This window comes from Penicillium cataractarum (genome assembly GCF_028827025.1).
Source record: "Penicillium cataractarum strain IBT 29864 chromosome Unknown utg000004l, whole genome shotgun sequence".
NCBI lineage: Eukaryota > Fungi > Ascomycota > Eurotiomycetes > Eurotiales > Aspergillaceae > Penicillium > Penicillium cataractarum.
In genome coordinates, this window is record NW_026622740.1 from 1,285,349 (window position 1) to 1,308,258 (window position 22,910).

The 22,910-nt window shown below is 51.8% G+C and overlaps 7 protein-coding genes across 7 annotated transcripts; 3 read left to right on the plus strand and 4 right to left on the minus strand.

Moving 5' to 3' along the window:
- Positions 1–196: 196 nt before the first annotated feature.
- On the minus strand, positions 197–1,762 carry N7496_005010 (pyridoxal phosphate-dependent decarboxylase family protein; the record flags this gene model as incomplete). The annotated part of the gene is made up of 1 exon (XM_056697939.1): positions 197–1,762. The coding sequence occupies one exon, from the start codon at positions 1,760–1,762 to the stop codon at positions 197–199; it is 1,566 nt and encodes a 521-aa protein (XP_056556464.1).
- A 344-nt stretch (positions 1,763–2,106) lies between these two features.
- On the minus strand, positions 2,107–3,469 carry N7496_005011 (O-methyltransferase-domain-containing protein; the record flags this gene model as incomplete). Its single annotated transcript, XM_056697940.1, has 3 exons — positions 2,107–2,598; positions 2,664–3,176; positions 3,233–3,469. 3 exons carry the CDS (start codon positions 3,467–3,469, stop codon positions 2,107–2,109), a joined length of 1,242 nt encoding a protein of 413 aa, XP_056556465.1.
- A 544-nt stretch (positions 3,470–4,013) lies between these two features.
- N7496_005012 (Nonribosomal peptide synthetases (NRPS)) lies at positions 4,014–10,604 on the plus strand (the record flags this gene model as incomplete). The annotated part of the gene is made up of 1 exon (XM_056697941.1): positions 4,014–10,604. The coding sequence occupies one exon, from the start codon at positions 4,014–4,016 to the stop codon at positions 10,602–10,604; it is 6,591 nt and encodes a 2,196-aa protein (XP_056556466.1).
- Positions 10,605–10,841: 237 nt separating this feature from the next.
- Positions 10,842–11,917, plus strand: N7496_005013 (NAD-dependent epimerase/dehydratase family protein; the record flags this gene model as incomplete). Its single annotated transcript, XM_056697942.1, has 2 exons — positions 10,842–11,746; positions 11,851–11,917. The coding sequence occupies 2 exons, from the start codon at positions 10,842–10,844 to the stop codon at positions 11,915–11,917; spliced, it is 972 nt and encodes a 323-aa protein (XP_056556467.1).
- Positions 11,918–12,017: 100 nt separating this feature from the next.
- N7496_005014 (uncharacterized protein) lies at positions 12,018–13,562 on the minus strand (the record flags this gene model as incomplete). The annotated part of the gene is made up of 2 exons (XM_056697943.1): positions 12,018–12,549; positions 12,637–13,562. The coding sequence occupies 2 exons, from the start codon at positions 13,560–13,562 to the stop codon at positions 12,018–12,020; spliced, it is 1,458 nt and encodes a 485-aa protein (XP_056556468.1).
- A 4,477-nt stretch (positions 13,563–18,039) lies between these two features.
- Positions 18,040–20,887, minus strand: N7496_005015 (tetratricopeptide repeat protein; the record flags this gene model as incomplete). Its single annotated transcript, XM_056697944.1, has 3 exons — positions 18,040–18,187; positions 19,449–19,932; positions 19,969–20,887. The coding sequence occupies 3 exons, from the start codon at positions 20,885–20,887 to the stop codon at positions 18,040–18,042; spliced, it is 1,551 nt and encodes a 516-aa protein (XP_056556469.1).
- Positions 20,888–22,183: 1,296 nt separating this feature from the next.
- N7496_005016 (flavin-linked sulfhydryl oxidase) lies at positions 22,184–22,906 on the plus strand (the record flags this gene model as incomplete). Its single annotated transcript, XM_056697945.1, has 2 exons — positions 22,184–22,335; positions 22,399–22,906. 2 exons carry the CDS (start codon positions 22,184–22,186, stop codon positions 22,904–22,906), a joined length of 660 nt encoding a protein of 219 aa, XP_056556470.1.
- Positions 22,907–22,910: the final 4 nt, after the last annotated feature.

Genomic DNA, 22,910 nt, shown 5'->3' on the forward strand with positions numbered 1-22,910 from the left:
GACCGCTCTTTTTTAGTGATGGGTACGCGCTACACAGCAGGAAATAGTCCCATTACATGCATGTGATGCTCCATATCTACCCTACTGCATCTAATAGTTCCGTATTTGAAAATGTTGAGGTGTATGGGCCCCTGGTAAGATTACGAAGGATACATATGATGCAGGACAATGGGACAATTTATTACCGCCAACCCAGCTATGACGATGGATCAATTCCACCTTTTCCTGTCTCTGCGCTGATGAAGGCTTCAAGGAGTCTCCTGGCAATGAGATCTAACTCACGCACCACAAATGCAATGTCCTCCACCGTAGTCTGCGGATTAATAGTGCACGCTCGTAAATACACTTTCCCATATATTTGGGATGTATAAACCGCAGCCACCTGACGGCTCTCCAACTCTCGAGAAATACAATTGTTGAGTTTGTCCAAGGCCTCCTCGCAGAGCATGTCCCGTTGGATTCGGGGGCGAAAACGAAAGTTCACAATCGCCAAACTGTTGTATGGAACCTCCCAGTCTCGGTGCAGGAGCTCCTGCTCCATCTTTGCAGCTAACATAAAACCATGGCTGATCATGCGATCAATGCAATCCAGCCCGAGGACCTGCAGGGTCATCCAGAAACGCATGTAGCGAGCAGGCTTCGTCAGCTCGATTCCGTAGTCCCATGAACTTGTCACGATGTCCATGCTCGACCGGGATTCAAGCAGACCTTCGACGTCCCGCACGTACTCCCCTGTTCCTGAAAAGCTTTTCAGGGCCAGAGTGTTATTGCGGAATAGGACAAGGCCACAGCCATAAGTCTGGAAGAGCCATTTATGCGCGTCCCAGGAGATGCTGTCGGCGCGACCTAGTCCTTCCACCCAGTGCCGATGGGACGATGATAGCGCCACTGACGCACCATACGCAGCGTCGATGTGCAACCACATGTGATGGTCCTTCGCGATGTCGGCTAGTTTGATGATGGGATCGACAGCTCCCGTACTGGTCGTCCCGCAGGTGGCAACAACGAGAAAAGGTCGGAGACCCTTGTTCACATCCTGCAAGATAGTTGACCGAAGATCTGCGAGACTAAATCTGCAATCATTATCACTAGGGATCACCCGGATCTGGTCGCTAGTACATCCGATGATGCGCAGTGCTTTTGCAACAGAGAAATGTGCCTGGTCCGAGATGTAGGCTACTCCCCGGTGTCGCATATCAGTGTTCAGTAAGTGATCACGGGCTACCGTGACTCCCGTCAGCGTTGCTATGGATGAGCCTGAAACAAAGTGCCCGCCTGCCGTATCAGATGGTAGCCCAAGCTGGGTCGATAGCCATGAAACCAGAGTTCGCTCAACTTCAAATACCCCCGAGGCTGCCTCTGCACTCCCAGCAAATGTGTTATATGCAGATGTAATAACGTCGCCCACCCAGGACACAGGCAGCGCTGGCGACGGAATAAACCCAAGAAAGCGTGGATGTCCAGTTCGTGACCTATAGGAAAAGATATGGCGTGCATCTTCCAGAACTGACTCCAGTGGTCGCCCGTCCCTTGGGGGTATGGCATTGCTCCCAATCGCAAAAGCTTGGTCGTCTGTGGCTCGATGGACAATGTTTCTGGAGGGGCTGAAGATTGGTGGAGATGACGATAGCTCTTTCTTTCCTTCTAGGCAAGAAAGCAGGGACAGGGATTCCTTCAGAGTATTCCATGGCACCTGATCTAAAACGACAGGTGGCTCGTTGGGCGCCGGTTGAAGAATGCTATGGTCGCTTTGAGCGGACATGATGGCTGGATGAGCTCAAGAAACACCCAAGGAAGATCCATTATTTATCTCGATGGTGCCGGAGACACCGCTCAAACTCTAGACGATAGACTCCCACATCATGCCGCAGACTCAAGGCTGCATGCAGATTCTGGACCTGTTCAGGATCCTAGACATGCACTCCTTAACTACGTTGGAAATAATACGCCTCAGGACTTGAAGTATCTTCACAATGAACGAAACTCAACAAGAGAGAGCTCTCATGCAGGTGGCTGTATTTTTCACATTCCCGCCATTCTATCGGGATACCAGCTGAAACCCCACTGGTGTTATTGTATGTGAACTATCCAAAGAATCATACGTGGTCATGCATGAAAGACCCAGGTCATGAAACTCATTAAGCTCCCCTCTGGTCGATAACACCGCTCAAAGACCAAGCGACCATCCACGCTGGCAACTAGTTTCTGCGTCTCCTGCAGCGAGCGCTCTTTACCGGCAAACATCCCATACATGGCGAGGTCAAGGGCACGGATGGCCTTCTCAGAGAAGATGGAATCGGTTCCTGGCTCGGGAACAATGGTATCCATAATAGCAAGCCGAGCTCCCTTACGTAGACCGGGGATTGTCGCCGCGATGATGCGTTGCGCGTCCTCGTCGGACCAGTCATGGATGATGAGCCGAAAGAGGAACATGTCTGCCTGCAACAGCTGGGGCTGAAAGAAGTCATGCGTCATAAACGAAACATCCCCAGCTGTTTGTTTTTCACCTAGAACGTTATTGGTGTCCTGGACAGTGCATTTTATATGGGCATTCGCGTCAAAGATCGCCCTGGCAGCATGTCCTTTGCCTCCACCCACCTAGCCAAGCGGTGTCAGGGAACAAGGACGAAGTGGAAGGTAGGAAATCAGGGTTGGTAACATACGTCGACAAGTGAGGTAATCTGCTTCCAGTCGAAGGAACGCAGAACGTGCTGCAGCGAGAAAATCGGCTGAGCAATCTGCGTGGCCATCAAGTTGTCGAAGCCCCGGCTCAACAGTGGACGAGCAGCATGAACCTCCCATATTGTCGGATAATGGTGGCCCTCATGGTACTCGACACTTACAGCAGTCTTTTTACCATCTTCCCCCGTTGGATCCAACTGTAATGCTTCATACAGTCGGCCCGAAGAACGGAACCCGACCTCCAGCGTCCACGTCGCTCCATCGGCGCTGCGGCTATCTTTTACAAAGATAGCTGACTCGGCGCTATGTCCGACGCGGCCATCACGCTCAGTCAGGAACCCGCAAACGACAGCAAATCGTATCATTCTTCTGAGAAGTGGCTCATGGGTTCCAGACTTGCGACTAAGCTCAGGGTAGGTGGCCCGCTCGTGGAGAGGAATCATGGAAGGAATACCCAGTCGAATCAGGGCCCGAATTGTACCAATCTCAAAGGCCTTGGGAAGTCTCCGTCAGTTGCATAGATGTGCTGCTCCGCGTAGGGTTCACTTACAACATCCTGGTATCTATTCAAGTAGGTGAGCGGGCCATGTGCTAGACGAAGGAGTTCTTCTGCTGCTGAGATGAGTTCGGCTTGCGCAATCGAACCCGGAGCACTCAGAAGGGGAAGGTCGAGGGGGGCGTTAGGATCGCTGAAGGAGTATTCCGCGAGCCCTTGGCTTTCTAGCTCATTGGAAAGATCATTTGCACTTGCTGCGAGTTTCTGGGCTAGAGCACGAATCTGAGCCATTGTACAGATTTGGGTAACCTTTGATGGGAGAATCGTATTTCACCGGGGTTTTGTCTCCCTCAGCGTGAAAGAAATTGTTGAGAGTCCTGCTTCTATAGGCCTTCCTGGACACCCAGGCATGATAGTGGCGAGGTGGACACGAGCAAGAACTTTCCCATAATCATCCAGCGCTTGCAGGACGCGTGATTTGTCTGTACATAGTAAAGGATTGGCATTTACATGCAGCTGCAGGGAAGCCTTTGCTTGCTCGCCGGGTGGACCGCTTACACCGCTATTTGCACCATTTTGAGTGATATTAGCATTAGACTGTAATTGCAGCTGAAGCTGTCTCTGTTTCCACAGTCTGGTTTTGGGATACTTGGCCGTACTCGCCGCAGTTCTTTGCGGTGTCGATACGAGGCTTAATGAGCCGTTGGTAATTTAAGATCTTCTAGAGCTACTCCGCTGGTCTGCGATTCTCTTCTCTCCCATTCATTACCAACTCTCGACGATTCCGAGTGTTACGGAAACGTGATTCCATACGTACCATATTCACCAATAGCAAATGATGGCGAGCGAGGATGACCTCAGAAGGATTTGGACATGGAATTCAACAGTCCCTCTCCCCGAGCATGCCTGCTTTCATGAAAAGGTAGCAGAACAAGCTCGCCAACGACCTCTTGCCCCGGCTATCCATGCCTGGGATGGCGACCTCACATACTCCGAGCTGGATAACCTGGCAACAGCGGTGGCCCACGACCTCATCCGACAAGGACTGACGCCCGACACACCTGTCCCACTATGCTTCCCAAAGTGTTTCTGGATGCCCGTCTCAGCGCTGGGTGTAATGAAGGCCGGAGGTGTTGCAGTGAGCATGGACACGACTCAGCCGGACGAGCGACTGCGGTGTATAGTAGAGAAAGCCGATCCTGCCGCCTCTTCTATCATCCTCTGCTCTTCCGAAACCGAACAACTTGCCCGCAAACTCTGCTCCGACACTCCTCGAAGGGTTTATTTGATAGAATACGCAACCTTGATGACCAGCGTGAAGCATCTACCTAGTCCTCCATTGCCGAAAGTCCATCCCAGTCAACGTCTCTACATCGCCTTCACATCCGGAAGTACAGGAACACCCAAAGGCGCAATGATCACCCACACAAACCTCATGACAGCCATAAAGCACCAGCGAAAAAAACTTATGATTCAAAGCACTGATCGGGTATTTGCCTTTGCCTCCTACGCCTTCGATGTCTCATGGTATGAGTTCCATCTCACCCTCCTTGAGGGAGCTTGCTTGTGTATTCCGTCGGAAAGCGCAAGGAGGAACGATATCAACGGAGCAATCGCGCAGATGAATGCATCATATGCAATTCTCACACCGTCCACGGTCGCAGTCCTCAATCCAGAGAGGTGTGCCAGCCTCCGTGTCCTTGTGTTGGCGGGTGAGCCCATCGGACACCAGCTTCAAGCTGTGTGGGCCCATCGGGTGAATCTTCTCAACTTTTACGGTCCATCAGAGTGTGTAGCCACGTCTGCGAGGCTCATCTGTCCGCAAGATAAGGATATTGCGTGTATTGGAAAGGGTCTTGGTTTGGTCACTTGGGTTGTGGGCGTCTCTGATGCCCCAACGGACGATGAGAAGACCGCAAGCTTGGCACCAATTGGCAGCGTCGGAGAACTATGGCTCGAGGGACTATTAGTAGGACAAGGGTACCTAGGTGACGCTGAAAAGACTGCAGCGAGCTTCATCCAGGATCCAGATTGGTTAACTCGGGGTGGAGGAACTGGCTATCCAGGCCGCCGAGGATGCGTATACCGCACAGGAGACCGAGTCCGATATAATGCAGATGGAAGTCTCACTTTCGTGGGCCGAACCGACGCCCAGGTCAAGATTCGTGGCCAGCGGGTGGAGCTCGGAGAACTAGAAAATCATATCCAGCGTCGTTTGGAGGCCCTCGCAGTGGCGGGCAAGCTGAGCCATATGCCCTCAGTTGTGGCTTCGCTCATTACGCCGAAGCAGTGCTCCAACAGCGTGCTTGTGGCGTATATCAGCTTTGACGACCCGGCCGAGAGATCACTCTTGTCGGATTTGATAGAGGATGTGGAGCACACGCTGGCCCTTCAGCTACCACATTACATGGTCCCAAGAATGTATATACCCATTGATGTGTTTCCCATGACGGGTACTGGTAAAACGGATAGGCGAAAGTTGCAGCAGATGGGTAGCCAAATGACTCTCCAACAGCTGGCAAGCCAGCAGCCGCACCGGAAAGACATGCGTGCCCCGAGGTCCCTTGTGGAGCAAGAGCTCCAGACTCTCTGGTCGAGTATCTTGGGTGTCAACGTGGACACTATCGGTATCGACGACAGTTTCTTCCGTATCGGTGGTGATTCCATCGCGGCGATGCGCCTTGTGGCGGCGGCTGGTGATGGAGGGCTCGCATTCACCGTGGCTGATATATTTACTCACCCTACCCTAGGTGATCTTGCACGTGTTGCCAGGGACAGCATAGAAAATTTGGGCCCGGCTGTTGACAGCTTCTCTTTACTTCGAAGTGAAATCGATCATGGAGAGGCGTGCAGGCTTGCAGCAGTGCGGTGCGGGATCGCGGAAAAGCAGATAGAGGATATTTTGCCCTGCACGCCATTGCAAGAAGGGTTCTTAGCAATGACTGCGAAGCGAGCGGACAGATACATATACCGGCATATTCTGGAGCTCGAGGGGCACATCAACGTTACTCGTCTGCTTACTGCATGGGAAAAAGTCGTGCAGGCAGCCTCCATCCTGCGGACACATGTTGTCGATATTCCACGCGAGGGTCTTGTTCAAGTCGTTATGCGTTCTGGAGTGGATGATGTGTTACAGATCACTGGCAGCCTTGAAGGTTACTTGGCCAGAGACTCTCAGAAGGATCTCGGACTAGGGACGGACCTCTTCCGTGCAGCCTTGGTGACAGATAGCGACACCCAGTCAACCTTTTTCGTGTGGACTCTTCATCACGCCGTATTCGATGGATGGTCCCTGTCGTTACTTGAAAAAGCCGTGCAACAGGCATACCACGGTAGTGCTCCTTCATCATTAGTTTCGTTCAAACCCTTCATCAAGCACGTCCAGGACACCGATGTGAAGGAGATGCAACGCTTCTGGACAGCTCAATTCGCAGGCTCAGAATCGATTCCTTTCCCTACATTACCAACACTAGGCTACGAACCCGATCCCCGGAGCGAGTTGAGATACAGCGTATGCGGCCTATCATGGAGGCAAAGCGATGTCACTGCCTCAACGGCGTTAAGAGCCTCATGGGCGATCCTTCTTGCACGACATACTGATTGTCCGGACGTTACGTTTGCAGCCACCGTGACAGGAAGGCAGGCTCCCGTTCGAGGGATTGAGCGGGTGGTAGGGCCTACCATTGCGACGGTGCCATTGCGATTATGTTTTGATTGGGATGCGAGCATCGACAGCCTGCTCAGTCAGGTACAGATGCAGGCGGCCAACATGACCCGGTTTGAACAGGCGGGGATCCAATGGATCCAAAAATTGAGTCCATTCGCCAAAAGGGCCTGCCAGCTCCAGACACTTTTAGTGGTGCAACCGGTGTTACAGAAAGATAGCAGCTCCGAGAAGGACGCTGTCTTCAAAGCACGGAACCATGAGCATCAGGAGAAGCACATGGGCGGCTCCAACGATTATGCCTTCCTAATCGAATGTCAATTGCAGGCCCAAGGAGGACTTTCATTCCGTGTGAGCTTTGACGACCAGGTGATTCCAAAGCCTCACGTCCAGAGGATCATGCAGCAGTTCGAAAATGTCCTACGCCAAGTATGCTCTCCTTGCCGCGACTCCTCATTAGCTGTGAGGGACATCCAAGTCACCAGCGCTCACGATCTTCAAGAGATATGGCGCTGGAACGCGACGGTTCCAAGTCCATCAGACGGTTGTATTCATACTCTCGTCGAGCAGCGAGCGTTGCAAGCACCAACTGACCCATCTATTTGCGCCTGGGATGGCAAACTTACATATCAGGAGTTAAATCTCATTTCCAGCCGGCTGGCAGCCCATATGCTCCCTTTTTGTGATGCATTCCGACCTGGCATAGTCATCCCGCTATGCTTTGAGAAATCCCTCTGGGCTGCGGTTGCAGCACTCGCCGTAATGAAGGTGGGAGGTGCCTCCGTCATTCTGGATCTCTCCCAGCCAGTAGAGCGATTGCGACAAATTGTGAATGAAGTTCACCCCGTGCCGTTTATTATCTCGTCCTCACATCACCAAGACCTGGCTCGAAGGCTCTGCGAGAAGATCATCGTCCCCGCCGATATGCATCTCAAACAATCACCTTTGTGTCGAATGGAGACTGACCTCCCGGCTGTCCCCCCATCCAGTTCCCTCTACGTGGTATTCACCTCCGGCAGCACAGGCAAACCTAAAGGCGTAGTGATAACCCACGCCAACGCCCGGTCCGCCATTCGCCACCAACAGACTGCCATTGGCATCAGGCAAACTTCTCGCGTATTCGACTTTGCCTCGTACGCCTTCGACGCCTCGTGGTTCAATCTGCTGCATTCGCTGACATCCGGCGCCTGTCTCTGCATCCCATCCGAGTTCGCCCGTTTCAACGACTTAGCTGGTGAGATCAATCGACTCCAGGCTGACTTCATATTATTGACCCCCTCCACGGCCTGCGCTCTTGATCCTGCCTCTGTCCCTGGTCTCAAACGCATGATTCTTGGTGGGGAACGCTTGACGCCCAAGGCCATACAGCAATGGGGTTCTCGCGTCCATCTGAGCAATGCGTATGGGCCGGCCGAATGTACTATCGTGGCTACTCTAGTAGACGTACGGCCCTCCACCGTCCAGCGGGCGGCTCGGATTGGGAGAGGGCTCGGGGTCGGGACGTGGGTGGTCGAGCCCTCGGGGGACCGGTTAGCCCCCATTGGGGGCATTGGAGAACTATGGCTAGAAGGGCCGCTGGTCGGTTCAGGATATCTGAATCGACCTGATCTCACGGCGTCTAACTTTATGGAGGACCTCCCGTGGCTACTTAGTAGGGGCTCCGGGCATGCCGGGCGGCAGGGCCGACTGTATCGAACCGGCGATTTGGTGCGCTACGAGCCCGATGGATCCGGATCGTTGCTCTTTGTCGGGCGCAAGGATGCGCAGGTGAAAATCCGAGGACAACGCGTAGAGTTAGGTGAGATTGAGAATCAGATCTATGCCAGCCTGGAACCGCAGGAGATCGACTACGTGAAGGGACCTGTGGCGGAGGTGATTACTTTGCAAGACAGTTCCAACCCGGTGCTTGTGGCGTTCCTAGCTATTTCGCAGAGGGTAGATAGCTCACCTGATGGAGGGTTGAAAAGGCGCATGTCTCGTCTTGCAATTCAGCTGGGTCGAGCGCTCGCCATCCACCTCCCGGCACATATGATACCCTACGCATACATTCCGATTGACACGTTACCCACGACTACCAGCGGCAAGGTTGACCGACGAAAACTTCGTGAGATGGGTGCGGCCATGACAATGGAGCAGTTGGCTGAGCTGCAGCCTTGTGAAGTTGACTTTGTGGGAGGCGACCCACAGACGACGGCGGAGTGCGCGCTGCAAGCACTCTGGGCTTCTGTGCTGGACATTACTCTCAGTAGGATCCGGACTACTGACAGTTTTATCCGGCTAGGTGGCGACTCTATCATGGCCATGCGACTCGTGGCCACTGCACGAGAGCGAGGATTTACCTTCACCGTGGCTGACATCTTGAAGGGGAGGCCACTGGGTGAGCTAGCTGTACAATTCACAGCCGATTATGAGACAGCATGTTCCAAATACGTCGGTCCTGCGCCGTTCTCTCTGGTCTCAGAGGCGGTTGTATGCCAGTTGAGACTCCCCAAAGCTGGGACGGGGATGTATGAGGTCGTGGATGCCTATCCAGTAACCGATTTTCAAAAGTATTGCATTGCATCCCTACAAAGGTGGCCACTCGGGTTTTGCTTTCACTTTTACATTGACCTGCCAGCATACATCAGTGTCTCCCGTATAGAGGCCGCCTGCCTGTGCCTGTGGCAGTATCTGGATATCCTCCGTACGGTGTTTGTGGAGCTGGAAGGCAAGACCTTCCAGGCGGTCCTTCAAGGCCTCCCCCTGCCATGGGATGCTGTTTATAGAGATGTTGGTGATCTCGACGCTCTCTCCCAGGAGATCTATCAGGACGACCTTCATTCCCGCCTTGCGCTGGGAACCCCATTCAGCAAGTTTATTGTGAGCCAGATCCGGGGAGGACCTGCCCGGCTGACGGTGCGACTGTTCCATGGGCAGTATGACGGGATCAGTATATCCAAGATCTTCTCCTGTCTGGCAGCTTTCCTAACGGATGCGAAGGCCCCACCAGCAGGTCCTGCATACTCTGGTTTCATCCGGCATAGCATGCAGACACAACATGAAGGGTTCCACTTCTGGAAGACGTTGCTACGTGGCGCACAGATGACTCGAATTGTCTCCACACTACCGACTCCTCCCTTACACTCTGGCAATGTACTCGGCAAATCCACGCCCTTCCAACCCATCTATATCGAGCGGAGGATGACGCCCCCACAGAGACACCGGGAAAACTACTCCCCAGCAATCACCTTCATCTCGACCGTCTCTATAGCCCTCGGCAAAGTTACCCAATCTCGAGATCTCCTCTTCGGCCTCGTCGTATCCGGACGATCCAGTCTGTCCAACGGTCTCGAGGATGTTCTGGGACCCTGTCTCAACCTCATGCCTATCCGTGTTCAGGATCCCATCCATCTCTCCCACGTTCTCCCCTCCGTCCGCGAGCAGTACGCCCAGGGACAGAAATACGAAACGAGTCAGTTCTGGGAGCTGACGGACCACTGCAAGGACACGGACTGTGCGCCCAGTCTCCACAGCTTTGGGGTGGCCGTACAGTTTCAGAATGTGGACGAGAATCCGACTCTGCCCGGGCTGGATGCTTCGCTGCAGATCCTGGACGGGCAGAGCGAGCCGCTGCACACGGATACGGTCTGGGTAGTCGCGAGGCCCGTGGAGGATGGGAGGAAGTGGGAGGTCGGACTGGCTGCCAGCCCCGAGTTCCACACTGAGGAAAGTATTGGGGCAGTGATGGAGGTGCTGGGGGAGGTTATTGAGGGGACTCATTAAACAGGGACATGTCATGCAGAATATCTGGCTTTCCCGCCCGATGCGCCGTAAGGATGGATGGCAAATGCAGTAGTCCATGCCCAAAGAGCAGGAACAGGGAATCTGTGCATCTCAAGGGTTAACCCATCTGTACGCAGATTCATCTTGTCTACACTACTTAGGACTCCCGAAGATACAATACTCGAAGCCCTCACGAATCCCAGTACACCGTCCCCTCAACAACACCAAGACAGCAATATGCCTCGGGTCCTCATCTTAGGCGCAACTGGCTACATCGGCCTGCGCATCGCCCGCGCTCTCCTTGCAACAGGTAACTACACCGTCTGGGGCAGTGCCCGCAGCGCCGCCAAAGCCACGTATCTCCTGCAAAACGAGATCTACCCCGTAGAGTCCGACATCACCGACCCTTCCACCCTCGCCGGCACGATAGCAACCTTGAACATCGACATTGTCGTCGACGCAACAACCGCTTACGACGCCGCCGCCGCCATCCTGGAAGGGGTTCTGACCGCCGCCCAGACGCGACGCACCGCGCTCTTAGCCGATAACATCCACCATTTCCCGAAGCTAGGTTTCGTGTATTCCTCTGGTGCCTGGGTCTATGGCTCCCCCAGCACGCGAGTAAGCGATCTCTCGCCTGTGGGGAGTCGATTGTCCCAGGCACAGCCAGCGCCGATCTATGCCTGGCGTCCGAGACATGAGCAGGCTGTTCTTGATGCGAGGGAGTTGCTGGATGTGGCCATCTTGCGTCCCTGCGCGGTCTACGGGGGGTCATCGTGGGTGTACGGCGTTTGGTGGAGGGATTTGCTTTCGCTTTCCCCTTCTGCCCCGCCGGATGGGAAGACGGGACGGGACCCCGCAACGGGTCAAGTGAAGGAGCAAGGACAAATCAGCGTCCCCGCTCGCCCGGGAGCGAGGGTCGGCACGGCGCATGTGGACGATATTGCGACGGCATTTGTGGCAGCCATCGAGCGGCTGGACGGTCGTCTGGGGACTTGGCCGTTGTTCGATCTGGTGACGGAGATTTTGTCTGTGAAGGAGATTGTGGAGGCGGCGCGGACGGCATTAGGGAGGGAGGAGCCCGTCATTTTGACTGGTCCCGGCGACGATGGATTTCTTCAGGGGATGAGTCTGGTTGCGATGTATGATGCTACACGGGCAAAGACGGTGTTGGGATGGAGTCCGAAAAGGGGGGGACTTTTTGGGGAATATGGAGGTTTTTGTGCGGGCTTGGATAGCCTCACAGCCTTCTCCTTCTTGTTCTACTTCCTAGTTGGTGCAGGGAAGGGAAGAGACGGTCATTCCGTTGGTGATCAATACATACCCAAGTTCACATGGATGGATATGTATGAATTCGTCGCATTGAATCGCCCCTATGAACAACGATATACATCTCCCAGGACCAAACACCCTCTAGTCTGCCTCTATCCTCTGCAATGCATCCACAAACCTCCCTTTCAACTCCTCCGCCTCCTCCAACCCAACACTCACCCGAACAATATGCCTGGGGACTCCGTACTGTGCCGCCCACTCCCCCTCCTCCCAATGCGCCAGCACCGAATACGGTAACGCAATCGTAGAATTTGTCCCGATACTCGGACCCTTCCACACGTTCAGGGCATCAAAGAACGTCACCGCGTGCGCCGGGTCCTTAAATACGATGCTGAGGAGGTATCCATACCGTTCGCCTGGTCGGCGGTACCTGTCATACTGTGACCGGGAGGGGACAAGGGTGGGGTAGTTGACGGACTCGATTAGCGGATGGGTCACGAGGAACTCTGCGAGTGACTTGGCTGTTGTGCTGCATTGTCGAACTCGAGAGGCATAGTCCGCGCTGTTGTGGCTGAGGACGATGGCGTCTAGCGGGAAGAAGACGTCTTCGTAGGTTTGCTGGAGGGTGGTGTGGATGCGAGTGTAGTGGGAGGAGTTGGGGTTGATGATGAGGCTGAGTCGGTTAGTGAGCTCTGCTGTCTATACTTTGTCTTTGGATCGTAGTCAAGGACTACTACCCGGTCAGGAGAGAAGTCCATACCTGCCACCCATCACATTACAGGCACCACTGAAGATCTTTGTCAGGCTGGTCGTGACGACGTCCGCGTAGGGTAGAATATCCACATTGATAGATGTGCCGATGGTATCATCGATGACGACGACGAACCCGTATTCATCCGCGAGTTGCTTCACGCGGTGGAGGTTCGGCGTGTACAGCTGCGGATTCGAGGTGATCTCGCAGAATACCACCGTGATGCGCGTGCCTGCGGCGAGTATGGCCTCGAGCTGATCCAGCTCGTCCTCGGTGCCGTGCCCGTACATCGTGAACTCGTCGTATCCGCAGTCTTTGACCAGTGGACCGGTCCCTGAGTACACCCACCCGTATATCACCGCACGAGCTTCTCCCGATGCATGTTCCTGCAGGGCACGCGCAATCGTGCCGATAGCCAGCATGCCAGTCGGATACAGGAAGACATCTTCCACACCGACTGGTTTCATACCAGGGACCGGAGATGTAGTCGATCTTGCGAGTGTCCATTTAATGGAATCCTTTTCTTCCTGGGACGATTTACACGTAGGAAGCGTGATGGCCTCCATATCAATATTCGACGCCGAGCCCGACGTCTGGAATCCGTTGTGATGAGGCTCACACACTGAGTCCATGGCAGATATCGACTCCAGACAAAACTGGGCATGTCGATTGGAAATACAGTCGCCATGATTCAACCAAAAGAGAAATGCATCGGTCGCCAGGCTTTGGGGGAACAATGTCGCCACAAAGCGGGCCCATTTCCGGACTTCTGGGTGGTTGACATGGCCACTGCGTACACGAAACTCGACGGCGTAAACCCGTGCACTGGCTTCTTTCTTCCTGAGCGTCTGGCCCAGGCGATTTGCAGCGTCATGGGAGGGGGAAAATCCAGCATCCCAGGCCGGGGGGATGGCGGAGTCGATCCATGACGGCATCGTGGAGGGCCTTGACGGAGGGACAATAGCCCATTCTGCGCACCTTGGACTCAGTCATCCTTTCCACGGTCAGTGCGGAATCAGAGAGATAGAACCCACCGCGGGTATGTTGTTTGCTTTGCATGCTTCACCCAATCCTCCCCGGCCATGTTCGCGGCCACCGATGCCCATGTCGGGAGAGAGACGCTGATGGCCTGCACTCTCCGATTCGGCCTGATCTCAGTAATTTGTCCACTTGTTTATCGTTGAGAGTGTGGGGGAAAGAGAGACACCCACATGAGGGTCATTCGGCGGTAGTGAAGTACCAAGCGGATGCGCGCCAGAGACTGCTTGGGTCAGATCAGGCCGGTAATCTCCCATCTTGCCGATATTCTTCAGAAAGTTTATCAAGTGCCCTTGGAGTGTGTCAACGTGATCTGACCGTCCCAACGGACATGTCTAGTCCGCTTTATACAGAAATCCGAACCCCGCATGGAGCGGGACTCGAGGCACGGATGTCATGAAGCCACAGGGCCTCCTCTGGAATTGAAATCCGTCTCTATTGAACCTATGGGGTCGTGGGGACTTCGACGCAAGCGCGTAGGCCGCGAAGCCCATGCACTGCTACCATGACGAGGAGGCTGCATAAGGACGATGTGGGTAGGGCCGCTGCAGAATGACCGCACGGTCCTATCTGTCAGCAACTTGATCCTGATGCCGGGGTGGACGTCCAATCTGGTTCCATATCGATGATAACTCGCTTTCAGCGGAGCGGCCCTGTACACATATCTATGGAGTTTTAGCAGCCTGATAATGTGCGGAGGCTCCCACGGCGACCTCAACAGATATGACGGCCTCTTAAAACGGCAAGGGATAAAAGACGAACAGCAAGATGGTTTTCTTTCGGGGTGTCCAATCAGCATAGTGAGACCGGGGTCTGAGAAGTAAGGTGGAGCAGCCAAGGGCCGAAGGATATCGCCCGTTGCGCGACCTTAGGGCGGCGCTGCTCATCTACGAGAACCAGAAGGGCAGGCGTCGAGGTGCTCGTAGATTTTTGCTCGGTAGGAATGCTTGCGGACCTCACAGGAGGCCCAAGTTGCTCACAAATTCCATGCACATGAATGGGCCATGAACTGTTCACATCGATATCCGGAGGTACTGTACTTTTTAGCACAATAAAGTGACAAAGTCAGAAGCATGAACAGCTATCAGCAGGAGGAAGCCGTCCTAGGAGGAGCGGCCTTTATCAGGTCGGCTAGGATAGCTGTTACTGATCCTGCAGGAATAGGGACTCCCAGCGGACGACGAGCCCCGACTTCCACGTGGTGTCCGCTGGGAACTCCCCGAGAAACAGTTCGGCTGTCTCTGGGTGCTAAGAGGAATTCAACATCGCGATCATCCCCCTTTCGACGACGCGCCGAAACCCGAGCCTCCGAACCTCACGAAACAACAAACATTACAGCCCCAGTATGGTAGATGGAGTTGTGCCCACCTCATGTACGCCCCGCGATAGAGAGTGGAACTTGAGTCACTCCATTTGTCCTGCCCGCCACCGATTTCGAGATTGACGAGGACGCGTGGGGGCCAGGACGGAGACGGTTGAACGATTCATTGCTCAACAAATGGACATCACAACAACAACACCACCACCACCACCACCACCAACAGCCCAGAACTTCAATTCGGAACATACGTATTTTGCAACTTCACAGTTAACCTATGTCCTAGCAGACGGTTACTCCAAAAGACGCGCCCCGGAGCCATCTTTTGTTGCGAGAACGTCTACACGGCCTCAAGTCAACACAGACCTAGAACACATCATGGAGCAAGCCACAAACACTTCTACTGCCACACATATGGTACCATCGCCACTCAATGTGGCGCACGCCAACATACGGAACCGACAGCCAAGACCATTACAGGACGGGCCTTCCGGGAGCCCTTCTACCGTGCTCAATTTACCGCAGACAAGTGATTATTGTCAAACAGAAGCAGAGGGCCAGCAAAGACCTGACAAGTCAAAGATACAGAACAACTATTAGAACTATGAGTAGGGTGCAACTGCCGGGAGCAGAATGAGGAAGTAGCTCTGGCCGGAGCGACTTGATTTCTGAATGCAAGAAGCAGGAACATATGTCCGTAGCTGTACGCTGGATAGCTGCCAATTATTGGGCGGCTAGGACAGTCTATGAATAAATCAATCAATCAATCAATTAGCTAGCCAGCGATACTGGGAGCTTTCAAGCTCTCTCAGGAGCAAGCTTGCCCATCCCGGGGACCAGGAACGTTTTGAGGGAGTTTAATAAAGCTTCAGTTCAGTAGCAAGCCGTAAGGATGTCTGGATCAATTCCAGAAGTATTCAACTCAATCCTCGGAGCAGCAAAATCATAGTAGCACGACAGCTCTCAGGCCAGGTCATGCTTTCTAGAGTCGCCAACAGGAGATATCAACAGGAGAATAGGCCCAATACCGGTAGTAGATTGCATCTTCCCGGAAATAGGTAGCCAGGCCCAAAAGTTGTACATTTGGCCTGGCTCTTTGGGTCGGTCTCCCCACCATTGCAACTCCTAACGGGCTCCATTACCACGAAGGATCTATTAACACTTTATTCTAATGGTACAAATTACTGTTTCGGTTTACTACGACGTCCCTTTTCTTTGTACAATTATATCTACCGCGCCACCAAAGCGGAAAGATGTATTCAAATAGCAAAGGTCTTGTAAAATCTGTGGGTTCGATCTAGGTGAGGAAGTAACTATGCGCACATTGTGGCTTGTTGATTCCCCTCGCTCGTAGTTCCAAGGTCGCCTGTTGACCGAGCATAGCAGATGTTTAGTTGTAGCGCTAAGAATGCCCCAACAGATTTATCAGTTGAGAATGCGTCTCTTCGCATAATCAGACGATCTATGAAGTATGTATTGCTCTTGCAGGGAAGCCGCGCGAACGAGAGCGCATCACGTTGGAGTACGGGAACCCTATGTTTACTGAAACTTGTACTCTAGTATATAATATATACCTAATTCGGCTGGGTCACTATTGGCAACATCAAGGAAGACACTACGGAGTACTCCGTAATTGCTTCAGCATTTTGTAAAAACCAGGAAGAGAGAGAGGTTGAGTTCTCCGGCCAAGCGTGAGGACTAGGAATGGTCAGACTTGGCAGCCTCACCTACTATAGTGTAGGTCGAAATAAATTTCTAGTCAAGACCTGGGAGATGTGAAACTATTAGTAAATGCACGGACCCAGGCTTTGAGTGGGGAAGGTGCTTTTTTTTAGGCAATCCTTTCAATTCACCAGTCCTTTTCCTGAGGCCAGAGGTGAAACCAGCAGCTTTTCACTGTTTTCACCGTTTATTTCAACGATTACTGAACCTTCTGGTTGATGCTCTGATTTGGACTCTCAGATTAAAGTTAAGGCACATTTTCACCGCCCACCATGCTCTTTCTTGACCTCACGTTGAACTCACATTTGAAAGGACCAATACGTTTAATTCGATCAACCAATACAGTAGAAAATAATGGTCAATTAATCGAGTATCATCTATGACAATCCTCCTCACCCATCGCATGTTGGGCCTCACAAAAGATGGGGGTGGTAGTGAAACTGCACTGCTTGGGCTTTGTGACTTGACTGAAAGGCACGGGCGCTATAGGCCATCTGCTATGGTTACTCGGCACAGTCGAATTATTATCCGGATAGTTGCCCTGTTCTGCAGAGACTGACTCGCCTTAACTCTGCTGAAACCGAACAGTTAGAAATTCTCCACGCAGATAATATCGTGAGGACAGGAATATACACCAGTCATTCTCGAAATCGGCTTATGCAGTACACTCTTCGACTCTCTTTCTCCGCCCCACCACCAAGGTCTTAGCGTCCATCATTTATTGGGCCCGCCACTTTAAGTTACGGTCCGGTGTGATCTCCCCGAGCTTGCATGGTGACATTTAAACTGCGGGGCCTCTCAGCTTGATGCGTCCAGCCCAATAGATGTTCTGCGTTAAAGTCTTGGCAGCGGGCCGAGAAAGATAGTCGAAGAGTGTACTGGTCAAGCCGATTTCGAGAACGACTGTACACTACTTCTGATTTTAAGTCAACATAGAAGTTAGCCTAGTGCTGAAGTTCGAACTACTTGGAGTATCCGGTCTTCCAATACATATTACCCTGCGCTAATTCTTCTATTCCGAGTATTTTCTCTTGCTTTTCTTGCTGCTTACATACATGGCTTTATGGTTAGGCTGGAGGCTATCCGTGACTGCACACGGCCATTGACAACGTAGACGAAATAAGATCTGTTTTGCGTTTTAAGCATGGCAAACAACCTAGTCCTTCGAGAAGAGAGTATGCCGCCAGGGGAATGAACTTAAGCCAGGTCGACCAGCTTTACTGGAAGGGAACACTTGGCTACTCAAATGTGGAGAAAGGAGTACATAGCAGTCAACCAATACGATTGATTCGTTGTTCCTTTCTACCCCTTGGAGCCACTCACGGTTCGCCAGTTTATGGCAGTCGAAGAGTGCCAAGATCACCATAAGTCAACGCTAGGTTGTTCATGCTCTTCAGCGTGTCGGGATGGTCTGCGCCGAGCGTTCTCTTACTCGTCTCCATGACCTGCACCTGGAGCTGCTCAGCCTTCTCCCTCAAGAATCTAATAGCCTGTGTAATAGAATGAATTTAAAGCCACTTTGGACTCAAGGGGTTTAGTTGTTGACTTGAACAGCCAAGGAAAACCAAAACTCGCTTACTCCGAGCACCGTGGCTAAAATGTGCCTGGGGAACGGCTTCTGTAAGTCAGCGGGAGAGGATAGTTCATCCTAACAAGAATCGCTAGATGCGATACATAATTAAATGCAATATGCACACCGATCAATTCTAAATTCATGCTATTAGACGGGATAATGGTAAGGATTCTTCTTAATTAATTATTCTATAGATTGAATAGTTATTAAGAGTGTGTGATAGACTTCACCCCCCCCCCCCCCCCGGTAGACTAAGGCTAATTAGACTTATTAGACTATGCCCCTCCGTCTATCGTCTGGAACTATGAATACGAAATGAGTTCGAAAGCATTATTATTGCATGAGACGACTCTAGAAAAGTCCTGTTGGATAGAAACAACGAGAGAGCGAGCCTTCAACATTCCATTGAATAATAGCGCCACTTTCGTGACAATTTTTGTTCAAGAAAGACTGAAAATGACATGGCTTAGGGCAGCTTCCACGGCTGTCCGACTGGATTGAGTAAATTGCTCCTGTATCTGCTGAAGCTTCATGGTTCAACGTGAGTTCCCTTGTCGTCCTTCGTGACTTGAGATACTCTTCAATCTTGGTTCTCGAGCTTGTCACTTCAAGTTGTCGAACATTGGATTCCTCGAGCCTGGAATGACTCATTATTTCAAGGCTTTGTAGAACTCGGCTTGCGATGCTGAAAGATGCCCCTCGCACAAACTTTATGACATTTATGTGCTCATTGGCTTGAGCCTCTTGATTCAATTGGGATGCAAGAAGTCGTAGAAGTTTTCTGGGGTTTCTCTGAACTCAGGTCCTCGGTATTTGCCGTTCCCGGAGGGCGAATTTGCACAGTTCTTGAAAATTGGGATGTTTTAACAGCGATGCAGTGAAAACGTCAACACCGGCTATGACACTGGGCTGACCAAGCGTCGTGCTGGTCGAGGCACTTTCTACCAATGAAAAATTGCTAATTATCGACCCTGAATCCGAAAAATCAGAGGCTGGGTCGGCGAAGTCGGACGTTCCCTCTGGGCACTTTCTTTGGGACAATTGGTCAAGGAGCTTCACGACATGCAGCGTTTCCGGGTGCCTCTCTCCAAATATTTTCATTCGGGCATCTTTTCCTTTCCTCTCAAGCGTTTCGGGGTTTTCCAATGGGCTTTGTCGAAGAATAATAACGCTAAGGTTTCCATGCTATTCAGCGTGTCGGAGTGTTCTGGGCCCAGTATTTTCTGACGAGCATTCTTCACTCGCACAAGTATTTCCTCAGCGTCATACCAATGCCCTTGCATCCTATGGATTAAGGCCAGGTCACTCATGTTTGAGAGCACTCTTGGATTCCCCTCTCCGAATACCTCTTGCCCTATTCCGAGTGCCTTAGCCTGCAGGGCTTCAGCATCCTCAAATCTGTCCTGCTCAAGGAAAACGGAAGCCAAATTCCTCACGGAACGAAGCGTATCTGTATGTCTTTCACCGAGATATGCTTGCTGATCTTCCATGGTTTGCAGCAAAACTTTCTCTGCCTCCGTGAGTCTTCCTTGACTTTTGTAGGTCAATGCTAGATCACGCATGCTCAAAAGCACATCTGGATGCTTGGGACCAAGTAAATTCCGAGTACTCTCAATCACGCTTGTTAGTAAGACTTCAGCATCGTCCCATCGACCTTGGTTCCACTATGTTGCTGCTAAGTTGGCCAAACTTTTTAATGTATCAGGATGATCTAGACCCAGAATCTGCTCCCGAATCGTGAGAACTTGTGCTTGTAGTGCTTCTGCTTCGGTCCATCGGCCTTGATTTCGATAGAGTGAAGCAAGGTTGTCCATGCTACCAAGTGCGTTTTGATGATCTCGTCCTTGGAGAGTCATATAGACCTCAAGCACTTTAACGGATAAAGATTCTGCATCCACCAATCGGCCTTTGTCGCGGTATACCAATGCTAGATTATTCATGCTAGTCAAAGTGTCTAGGTGCTCGCGTCCAAGTAAGTCAATGCGAGTATCGAGGACTTCCTTTCCGAGCTTTTCTGCGTCCTGCCATCGCCCTTGGTTCCAGTATGTCGTGGCAAGATTATTCATGCTGGTAAGGGTATTTGGATGCTTTGGTCCAAGTAACCGCCTTCGAATATCAAGCACTTGAGAGTGGAGTTTTTCTGCTTCTTGCCATCGGCCTTGGTTCCAATACGTCAAAGCTAGATTGCTCATACTCGTAACGGTGTCTAGATCTTCTGCGCCAAGCACGCGCTTTCGTCTCTCGAGAACTTCCAAGTCCAAGAGCTCTGCCTCCTGCCATCGGCCTTGATACCATTTGGTCAAAGCTAGATAAGTCATGGCAGTGAGCGTAGTCGGATGCTCTGCTCCTATCACTCGCTTGGATACTGAAATGAGCTGCTCCGCTAGGTCCTCGGCCTGTTTCCATTGACCTTCAAGAACATAGGCCCGGGTAATTGTCATCAAGGAATCCCTGGTTTTTTGATCATCTCCGCCTAGTAATCGCTCCCTCACCTCCATCGCCTTCATAGCCATCTGCTTCATGTCCACTGTCCTCCCAATCATCATCGCGTACCATTCGCCTTTCTGAAGAAGAGTTGCATCTGAATCCGAGCTTGGAGGCTGCGACATTGCTGCCTTTAGGTGCGGGAACAAAGACTGGCAGTTTTGCCTCTCGATGTCGCTCGTTGGAAAGTCGTTACAAAGATTTCTGATGGATTGTTCCTTCCAACGCTCACTCTGGCCGTGATATTCAAGCCAATTTCTCACAGCAAATTGAACCAATCTGTGCATCGTAAATTTTTGTCCGCTTTCGTCGAGGTTTGAGACCAGTGAGTAAGTTCGCAACGCAAGAACAACACGTAGCCAGTCAGTAATCTGGATTTTAATACCATGTGCCTAGGTTTGTTAAAGGAATAAACCATAAGTCTATTACTGCAATATATTTAGACACCAGTAATAACTGCCACCACGCTTTGTTTGGCATTTCGGTCTATCATGTTAAAGTTCGTCCAAAATCTAATTATAGGCTTAAAGCCTGCAGAATCTAAATTTTAGGGGGTGAGAAGGCCATCAGAGAAAGAATATCTACTACATTATACAATATAGAGCGAAAGGGCTGATTATTGGCCTTCGTTATAAGAAAAGATAGAATCGTCTTTGAAAACTGGGAGACTTAGAATACAGTGCAGTATAATAATATAGGATTTGCGTATGTACCACAAAAGAAGGAAAATAGACCACCCTTAAACACATACAGGAATAGGGAAAGAAGAAAACAGGCTATTGAGATCCCATGATAATGGCATACTTCAATTAGCCGGATCTAGTTTGGATATATTGGAAGTTCTGAATTTGGCGTAGTTCATTCAGCGTTAACCTTGATGCCAAATCTGCATATTAAGGTCACAATTCGGTAAAGTCGCAGCAATCCTGTCATGGTTCGTTCCGAAGCTTTCATTCATTCAACCAGCCATTCGAAACGCAGCATTTGTTTCTCGAATATGAGCCCGTCCAGATATCTATTCACTGGGCTTCAGCCCTGGCGGACAAAATCCTGTGTATATTGGCGCATTCATGGAGCTGGCACTTGCACCCAGACTGCCGCCCGCCCGTATGAGAAGTAGCCCTTAATTTGAGGTGAAGTGTCTCATTTATAATGTCACCCTTCTAGAAAAGAACCACAAACCACTGCCTCCTAGTTTCAGAACCCCCAATTTGTCTCTAATTGTTAACATTTTGACTTTCTCGAATGATAGCTTCGGGGCTTAATTAAGCTGCCGCAGATCAGCGACCTCCGAAAGCTCCGCCGATGAAGTCTCCGCATTAGAAATCAACACCAGAAACTCGGAACTTCTTCCACCATTTTCTCTCCCAACCCAACCCTCACACATTCTCCAACTTCCCCCTCTAATCCAGCCTCAAATCATGGCCGAGGTTCCACCAGAGCAGTTGGATGCGCAATTCCGCACCCAACCACACGCCTTCAACCAAACACCTCCCAAGTCCAAAGAATCGCAAGACGGCGACTCCAAAGCCCCATTGCCCAAGGGCGTAGTCCTCGACAAAGATGGCAAGCCGTAAGCGTCCTATCCCAGCCTAACAAACCTACCTATGCCCAACAACTAAACATGTCACTGCAGCTGCCGAACCTGTACATCAATCGCCTCATGGCGCGCCCTAACAAAGCAACAATCGCAAACCTCCCCCTCCTCCACCGCAACATCATCAACCTCAACAACAATCTCCACACCAGCAACAACCTCCCAATCCACCCCCCAACCCACCGAAATCCCCTCTGACTGTCCACCCGACGTCGAACAACTCGGCCGATCAACCTGGACCCTCCTGCACACCATGGCGGCTACGTACCCCGAAAAGGCGTCCGCGCAACACCAAGAGGACATGCAGGGCTTCCTGAAGTTCTTCTCCAAGCTTTATCCGTGCTGGGTGTGTGCGGACGATTTCAAGACTTGGATGGCGCATCCGAGTGGGCGCAATCAGCCGAAGCTTGGTGGGCGGAAGGAGTTTGGGTGGTGGATGTGTGAGGCGCATAATGAGGTTAATCGGAAGTTGGGGAAGAAGGAGTTTGATTGTCGGCTCTGGGAGGAGAGGTGGAGGACTGGGTGGAAGGATGGTCGGTGTGATTGAATGG